This window comes from Gymnoscopelus microlampas (assembly GCF_963454915.1).
Source record: "Gymnoscopelus microlampas genome assembly, chromosome: 3".
Classification (NCBI taxonomy): domain Eukaryota; kingdom Metazoa; phylum Chordata; class Actinopteri; order Myctophiformes; family Myctophidae; genus Gymnoscopelus; species Gymnoscopelus microlampas.
In genome coordinates, this window is record NC_139940.1 from 17,228,795 (window position 1) to 17,238,577 (window position 9,783).

General features: G+C 39.6%; 1 protein-coding gene across 2 annotated transcripts; it reads left to right on the forward strand.

Moving 5' to 3' along the window:
- Positions 1-433: 433 nt before the first annotated feature.
- On the forward strand, positions 434-8,759 carry LOC311042517 (trypsin-1-like; the record flags this gene model as incomplete). Of its 2 annotated transcripts, none has more annotated exons than XM_084053297.1 (6): positions 434-473; positions 697-844; positions 1,062-1,312; positions 1,974-2,110; positions 2,317-2,418; positions 8,622-8,669. In XM_084053297.1, the coding sequence occupies 6 exons, from the start codon at positions 434-436 to the stop codon at positions 8,667-8,669; spliced, it is 726 nt and encodes a 241-aa protein (XP_083909423.1). The 2 variants fall into 2 exon arrangements, with proteins under 2 accessions (XP_083909423.1, XP_083909424.1); XM_084053298.1 differs by lacking the exons at positions 434-473; positions 697-844; positions 1,062-1,312; positions 1,974-2,110; positions 2,317-2,418 and adding exons at positions 5,874-5,949; positions 6,635-6,782; positions 7,097-7,344; positions 7,662-7,798; positions 7,893-7,994 and having other exon boundaries at positions 8,622-8,759.
- Positions 8,760-9,783: the final 1,024 nt, after the last annotated feature.

Consider the following 9,783-nt stretch of genomic DNA (forward strand, 5'->3'; position numbering starts at 1 on the left):
TTAGGATAGCATCATATTTATTTTTCCTCACAAATGACAAGTGATCCGCTAAAACATATTTTCTCAAAATGGACATACATTTTTATAACGAAACCTTTAAAATAATGTATTTGTTGATGATGTATTTGTTGGTGGTAAGGTGTCACAAACATATTGAACTGATGGTATCTGTCCTGCTTTTGACACCTACCAATGAGTAACGACATAATGTGAACAATACATCTGTTGCAGTAAAGATTATTACAAGATAATACTGGCCTCTTGGCATCAACATTCAGTATGCCTGCCAATTCCAGCTAGTCAGCACCTGCCAATATTTTTAAATTATGCTATTATTCAACCAATCAGGGTGGGAGCCTAGCAGAGCAGGGTTGTGGGTTTTAAACCAGGGGTCCAGGTGAAGTCCACTCATCGACAGAATCACACAGCAACCATGATGTCTCTGATCTTTATTCTGCTCATCGGAGCTGCTTGTGAGTATGAAATACTTCCACAGCTGTCCTTTCACTCTTTGCAAGCCAGGCCTTGCAAAACCTGGCAGTTCACTATACCCTTTTTACATGATGGGAGAACATCAATATAATGATATTACTGAAATCGTCTGCTTATAGAATTGCACATGTATTAGGCCACAGGCATTTCTGAGCATTTCTGTTGCAAATGCTTGTAAATTAACATCATGAATCTGTTTTTCAGTTGCGGAGGATGACAAGATCGTCGGAGGGTATGAGTGTGAGCCCTACTCGGAGCCCCATCAGGTGTCTCTGAATGTTGGCTACCACTTCTGTGGTGGCTCCCTGGTCAACGAGAACTGGGTTGTGTCTGCTGCTCACTGCTACCAGTCGTAAGAGATATTCCCAGTGTCGGGACCATATCAGCTGAACAAATGGGAAAATAGTTATTTCCTTCAGCAATTCCTCCCCTCACTCAGCCTCTTTTGCATAACTGTAGATAGAAAAAAACCCCTCATACAAGCATGTTTAATAAACAATCTATGAATGTAAATGTGTGACTTCAACACGTCCTACGCTTCTTGACCAGATTCTCTCTAATCCCTACAGCCGCATTGAGGTGCGTCTTGGCGAGCACCACATCAAGGTTGATGAGGGTACCGAGCAGTGGATCTCCTCCTCTAGCGTCATCCGCCACCCAGGATACAACTCCTGGAGCCTCGAAAACGATGTCATGCTGATCAAGCTGAAGATGCCTGCCACCCTCAACCAGTATGTGCAGGCTGTGGCTCTGCCCACTACCTGTGCCCCCGCTGGCACCATGTGTAGAGTGTCTGGCTGGGGCAACACCATGAGCTCCAGTGAGTATAGCACCCGGGTGACAAATCTTTGGAGCAACTAGTTTTCATAAAAGTTATAATAATAATAATAATAATAATAATAATAATAATAAATACGTATTATTATTATTACACTTATTATTATTATTATTATTATTATTATTAATAATAATAATATTGTATGTATTGCATTAATATAGCTCTTTCTTAACAATGTTACAAAGTGTTATACAATAAATAGAAACAGAAAAGCATGTTTTTTTTTTGTTTGCATTTTTAAAATATATCTAAAAGTGGTTAGTGAGCTACAGTAGCCAACCTCAGTTCCTCTGGCAGGCTGTTCAGAGTCTAGGGACCTTGATGGCAAAGGGCCAGTCACCCCTGGTCACCAGCCTACACTTATAGGAACCAGTAGAGCTGAGCCAGAGGACCTCAGCCTACAGACAGGCACATAGAGTTGTAGCAACTCAACACTAGGTGGCTACCATGTAGAGCGTTAAACGTTAACATGGCTTCTATGACTAGAAGCCATGGGGAACGCTGAGAATCATCTGTTTAAGAAGTGATGAATTGGGGCTCCACAAACTACGCTGCTATGTTTACAGATCACGTGTTAAACTACAGTATTTGCCATATTTTGTTTTAATACATGTCCCTTCTCCATACCACCTTCTACTATTAGCTGCTGACAGGGACAAGCTGCAATGCCTGGACATTCCCATCCTGTCTGATGAGGACTGTGAGAATTCCTATCCTGGCATGATCGACCAGACCATGTTCTGTGCTGGATACCTGGAGGGAGGCAAGGACTCTTGCCAGGTACGCAGTTCATTAGCTCCCTATACGATACACCCTTTTCAGCAGACATTTAAATGTGTGAACACAGTTGACGGTAATAAGATTAATTGTGGTGGTGTTTTCATTTAGTTGTCACTGTGTGCCAGCATGGACAGCTCCTGTACAGATAACATAAAATTGGTCCTCATTGCTTACCCTTTTCTTCCCCCTCTCTCTCTCTCTCTCAGGGGGACTCTGGTGGCCCTGTCGTGTGTAACAATGAACTGCATGGTATCGTGTCCTGGGGATACGGATGTGCTGAGAAGAACCACCCTGGTGTCTATGCCAAGGTATGGCTCAAACATCTTATATATCTATATAGTGTTCCAATTTATTCAAAGAATAGAGACATTTCATTTGTCATGTATTTATTTATTTTGTATGTTCAATTTAAGTAAAATTATGTACCAGACGGCATTTGACACACTACTCCAGATACTGTTATTGATACAGGTTGATATAGTAGATGTGTTAACATTTCCTATTGTCTCATCTCCAGGTTTGCGTGGCCACAGAGTGGCTGCATGAAACCATGGCCAGCAACTAGGTTTGATACCAGCTTTCAGCCTCCAGATCAGTCACACAGCTCTCCAACACGGGCTGTCCATGGAGTGTCTTTAAGATTTGGGTTTAATATTTGAATAAAAAAAAACTTTTTTTAATCAAGTATTCCCTCTGCTGTGCTCTTTTATTTGTGGACCATGGACCATGAAATAAATAACATCAATAAAGTATCATGGATAATGTACATGTACAGGTACTTTTTCATTAAATCATATAACGACCATGAGACTTATCATTTTGTATTATATTCCTAGTCTTTAATAAACAATGAACTGATATTAAAAAGCAAAGGTCATCTGCAAAATAATGTGCATTCCCAGCAACACATACTGTACAGTACAGAACAGTACAGTATTGTAAGTACACAGTACAATATATTATAGAGGGTTAATTTGGTCCAGTTTTACACTCCATGTTAAATGAACACTCCAGGTTTTATTGTGTAGTTGTTAGTGCAGTGGTTGAGATCCTATAAGGCCTTTCCTGACAATGTTTTCTTTCCTGTGTCCACCATGATGTTCCCCTCTCATCTTCCCATTGTAATGTATGAATAAAGAACCAAGTGGACTGAAATTACCCTATCATCACACTAAATAAAAAAATAAACATGAACGACACTTACAATAGGCCTACCATGACCTTTCCCATGCCACATGGGGACATCAATGCCACATGATGTCCTGCCTCTGCCTGACAACATTATAAAACAAGACTAAATGGCTGGGCGGTGTATGAAACGTTGGGGAAGCTGCTGCTCTCCTAACTTAGCTTCAGCGTATCTTACCTCCAGAGTCCCGTAACTTCATCATGAATGTATACTTGTATTGTATGTATCTACTATGTCTGTTATTCATGTTTTTATGGGCCCCCTCCAAAATGAGATGCTGCATCTCAAGGGGATATCCCTTCAATACAAATCTGAAATTAGTCAGTGATGTTCAGGTTTTTGCGTTATCCCAGTAGACAAGAGTTTCATCACGCCAATTTAATAGACTGGATCCAAGGGTCAGAGATAATATGTACTCGACCAAGCAGCACCAGCCCGGCACTGTCAAATGTAAATACAAAAAAAAGCAACTTTAGCAAGGGACAATTTCAAGGGACAATTTCCAGTCCAACTCACCTAAAAACAGGCCAATCCACCAACAAAACGTATACGTAAACCAATATATTACTTATGCAATCTGCACCTACAGGACACAAGTAAAGTAGGACAACTTGGAACCCTCAGAAACTCGCCCTTGCCCCCCCCCCCTCCCTTCTCTCTCTTCTCTTTCTTTTCTGGAACAATAAAAACGATGGAGCTTGCACAAAAACAAATTGTTTTACACCTGTAAATCTTACATCTGTGATGTGACAATAAATGATGTGTGATTCTGATTCTGATTCTGATTCTGCATGCACGCACACACACACACTTTACTGTGAACTAGGGGACCAGACAAATAACATGAATGTGTTTTTGAACTCTACTGTGACACTAAGTAACACTAACATGACAGCATAACTGTACCTGTACCATTAACACTACAAAAATAAGCACAAGCACTGAGTGAACATTTCCAGTAGACTCCAAATCGGGGATCAGTGTGAGAAGCAGCATATTAACCCAAACATATATTGTACTACTGCAAAGCCACGCACAGCATTTTTCTGTAATAAAGTCACCTGCTTGTAGAACCGGTGTCTGGCATGAAAAATGGATCGGATACAACAAGTGACGTGACGACGAACATTAATGAGACGGTCAGAACCATCAAACTCAAAACTGCCTGCTAAAAATGTATACAGTACATAAATTGTTTTCCCTTTTCTCCCAATTTAGTCAATGCCAATTTTCAAATTTACTCATACACGTCTGTCACTGCTTACTGCGTATGTCAACTTATGGACTTATACAAACTCAAGGCTCTACCAGTCTACCATATTTCAATATTTCAATTCTGCCAGAGCCCTTGACAAAGGCTGTGTACGCAGAGGCCTTAGGGCTGGAGCTGCTGGTTCCCAGGCACTGCTCAGTGGCAGATGGGTTATATACTGTACAGAGGACAACTTCTGGGTATAATATACATATTATGTAACTTGGCAAAATAAAGTTTCTTAACCACATGAACCCTAGTATCCCTAGCCTGAGCATATCAGGATAGGTGAAGATTCTGCAAAAAATAGCAGATTTACATGCTCTTGTACATCTAGAGCTTGTACTTGTAGGTAAGGTTTTTATGGCGAAGAGATTTCTTATAGATGGGAAAAAAGCAGGGTCAATAAAGTATATGATTTAAGTGGTTAAGTGACAGAAATGGACAACTACCTAACCAATGAAAATAATGTGTTACATGTTAGAACAAAAATAACAGTAACAGAGTGTGTGAGATCACTATTTGATGCAGTTTACAATACCTACATGATTGTTCCGTTTTAATATTTTGCAAAACAATGTGATATTTGAACAATGTTATCCAGTGTTGTTAAGTTTAAGACATATATAAAGTCTATCGTCTAATAAAGTAGTATGTAGTGTTTGAATTCTACTATTCTACTATACTAATACTTAAACTTCAGCTTCGCTAATATTTCAATGCGGTACTGTATGAGAACTAGCCATCTGTGTCTGAAAGATTTCACATAGTTCTAGAATCTAAATATAGAGGTGTCCCCGAATGTCCAAAGCACCTGTTTGGCCTGACACCAGAGGACTGTTTCATTAAAAATACAGTTTATTTTTCCAGCACTATCCCCTAAAACTAGATAAGCTGGCTATTTTAACTTGAGTCATGAAAGGTCAAAACACACACACACACACACACACACACACACACACACACACACACACACACACACACACACACACACACACACACACACACACACACACACACACACACACACACACACACACACACACACACTATATTATATATGTTGAACACATTTCCCACAAAAGCAGTACGTTTTACATCCTATCGTACAAAACAACTGTGGTGTTGTTCTCCTGTGGCTTAAAAGTATTTGTCAAAAATCCTTGTTTTTTTCTATGAAGTGTGGTTTTCACATACTTTTGTGAATAAAAGATCTAACTTCAGCATCCTGCAGGTGATTGGCTCTCTGCTGACCAATGAGGACAGCTGAAGAACAGGGCAGCTTCACCTGACTGTGTACAGTATATAAACCAGGGGTCCAGGTGAAGTTCTCTCATCGACAGGATCACACAGCAACCATGATTTCTCTGGTCTTCATTCTGCTCATCGGAGCCGCTTGTGAGTATCAGGGTTATGTAGTTAACTAAAACTAATGAAATTACAAAAACTAGAAATGAGAAAAACCAAAAACATATTCATGAACTGAAATAAAAACAAAAACAAGGCTTTACAAAAACATAATGATAACTAACTGAAACGGCATTGTGTGTATATATCCTTAATTTTGGTAATTGTAATTATCCAATATTTTTCATAAAAAATAAGGAAAATAGCTGATTACGTTAAGTTCACAACATGTCACGATGAGACGTGTTGAGTTTGGAGATGTGCTATTTTAACTATTTATCTGCCCCTGACTAGCCCATATTACCACAATTATTAAAACGAACTGAAATTTTAAGTCAAAATGAAACAAAAATAAAATAAAATAAAAACTATAATAACCTTGTGAGTATACTGTTCCGTTATGCATGTGCCACCCACTTAGAGCTTTGTCCACACATGGATTTCTTGGTGGTCAGTGTTTACCAAATTGGCTGAAATACTTGAAAATTGTGGTGCAACACTTATTTTACAATTGGCCAGACACAAACAATTCAAATGAACTTCCACTTCAATGGGAAGATTGAATGAAGGATAGAGCATTGAAAATGAATTAAACTAAATAACTATGCTTTTTAATTCATGCAAAACTTGAAAGGGTTCAATCTTATTTAAACTGATTCCCTGTGTGTGTTTGTAGTTGCGGAGGAGGACAAGATTGTCGGAGGATATGAGTGTGAGGCACACTCCCAGCCCCATACGGTGTCTCTGAACTCTGGCTACCACTTCTGTGGTGGCTCCCTGGTCAACGAGAACTGGGTTGTGTCTGCTGCTCACTGCTACAAGTCGTAAGACAACCCTTAAAACATTTTTGACAGTATTAAAGATATGAGTAAGATTTTCATGGGGGGAAAAAAATATGAATAGACTAATTAAAGAAAAATCTCTCTCAATCATAACTCATGACCCACTAGAAGTGTGTGTTGGTGTTAGCTACAGAGACCCTTCCCTCTACCAGTATTTTTCTTATTTTACCTTGTTAGCATTTATAGAAGTCAAGGTGAGAAGTTATGTACTGTTCCACGTTAAGATCAAGTTCCACAAGAGCCTTCTCTCCTGTATCTCCAAGCTAATTTAACCCATACCCATCTTTCTTTTCCAGCCGCGTTCAGGTTCGTCTTGGCGAGCACCACATCAAGGTCAACGAGAATACCGAGCAGTTCATCTCCTCCTCTCGTGTCATCCGTCACCCCAAATACAGCTCCTACAACATCAACAATGACATCATGCTGATCAAGCTGAGCACACCCGCCACCCTCAACCAGTATGTGCAGGCTGTGGCTCTGCCCATTTCCTGCGCTGCCGCTGGCACCATGTGCTTAGTCTCTGGCTGGGGCAACACCATGAGCTGTGAGTAAATCATCCTTCTGGGAGGCAAATCTAAAAAGAATACAATTTTCAGAAAATGGTTCAGGATTTTTTTTCAAGATTTAAATATATATATTTATATCAATTTGCATTGATTTTATCAGACATAATAGACAAGTACATCAACAATAAATAGATAATTAATGAATTAGCCTATCATGAGTATTAGTGGGTAAGTACCACAATTAACTATAGTATATAGTTGAACTATAGTGAAAAGATTGTTAATCACAAATGTTGCATCTTTACCGTTTCTGTCATTCTAACCACTTTCCCCCCCAAATGTGTTTGACTCGCAGCTGTTAGCGGCGACAAGCTGCAGTGCCTGGACCTTCCCATCCTCTCTCACGAGGACTGTGACAACGCCTACCCTGGCATGATCACCGACGCCATGTTCTGCGCTGGATACCTGGAGGGAGGCAAGGACTCTTGCCAGGTATGTAATTAACATAATAATAAGGTACCTCTGTCATCATTTAGATATCTAAATATCGTCCCACTGTGGCTAATTTTCACGTCCCTCCTCTCAGGGTGACTCTGGTGGCCCGGTTGTGTGTAACGGTGAGCTGCAGGGTGTTGTGTCCTGGGGATACGGTTGTGCTGAGAGGGACCACCCTGGTGTCTACGCCAAGGTACAGTAGGCCTCAAACATGAGTTTGTTTTTCTGTGTTTATCTTTATACATACAAGTCAAAGTAAGACATGTCATTCATAAAAGCAAGGAATCTGCATAGCTAAACAGCAGCAGCTGCTATAGCGAATCTGAGAAAAGACACAAAAATCTATCTTTTTGGCCAAAAGTACTCTATTTTGTGAAATCTAAACTCTTGTCCTGACCTTATGGGACTCCAAGTGCAAAAAGTATTTTCCACACTTGATTCAATTCATAAATCCTATAATGTCAACAATACAGACTACATTGCCCTGTCCTTTACAAAAACCTGTAATGATTAATGTGAAACAGCAGATATAGCTACTAGATGTTCAGGCCGGGACCGGACCTTGTGTTTCCCAGGCGACCTCTCTAACCACTCAGCTACGGCTTAGAGACTATTATTTCATCCATCCCCAATGTTTAGGAAGCTATAAATACAAGACTTTCACTGCCTGCAAGCAACATTGCAACAGCTGTAATGCATGTAACAATAAAACCCTGGAACCTTGAGCCATAACAGTGCAATACACAACTATAGACTTCCATATAAATATGTAAGACAATTTGAGTATTATTGTGCCAAATCTTTCTGTCTCCATTTTCAGGTGTGCCTGTTCAACGACTGGCTGGAGCAAACCATGGCCACCTACTAAGTGATCTCGATCATTGATCATTCCAGTCCAATTAATGCACTTTATCATCATGTGATGTGCGTGTTCCATCCTTTGTACAGGAAAATAAATAATTTGAACTTTATCTATGAAGTCTATTTTATTTTTCTTCGTTTAAATAATGATTCAGATTTGGTCTGAGCTGTTTTAAATTAATGTGTACTTTTTTAATATTCTAAAACAATGGTTCACACTTCACATAGTGGAGTCCATGAGAGGCATCCAGGGGGTCCCCAGCAAAATGTTTAATAATGTATACTAATAAGGTTTAATTTCTGCTTAACAATGACAATTGGTTTCAGTCACTCTAAACTGTTATCACTGCAGAATTCTGTATTAAAACTAATCTAACAACAATAATCTTCTCTTATGGGGGTCCCTGGCATAAAATATTTTCAAATGGGGGTCCAAGATCACGCCCTTGCCCTTCTGTAATAAAGTCACCTTCTTGTAGAACCGGTGTCTGGCATGAAAAATGGATCACAAACATTAACTCTCTCAGTGCCACACAACGAGATATCCCAAGTTTTTTCTGAATGCCCTCAGTGCCAAGAACGAAAAATCCCGAAAAAAAAAAAAATATATTCTTTGGGAAAAAAAAATTCAGAACCCAAGCTATCATTATCTGAAGATTTGCAGCTCCATCCACTCCTTGTTTAACTTATAACTGAAAAAGGCTGTATCTCGCTTCCTAAGCACTTTTTTTTAACTTTGAACCACCAAACTCAAAACTGCCTGTTAAAAATGTATATATAGTTTTTCTTATACCCTTTTCTTTTTTCCCCCCAATTTAGTCAATGCCAATTTCCAAATTTTCCCATACACGTCTGTCACTGCTTACTGCGTATGTCAACTTATAGACTTATACAACCTCAAGGCTCAACCATATTTCAATATTGCAGTTCTGTATCTCCTCTCCAGAGCCCTTGACAAAAACTGTGTAGGCACAGGCCTTAGGGCTGGAGCCTCTGGTTACCACAGCTCAGTGCCCACTGCTCCTAAAATGGGATATATACTGTACAGAGGACAACTTCTGGGTATATGTAAATGTACTTGGCAAAATACAATTTCATAACCGCAGGAACCCTAGGGAGTG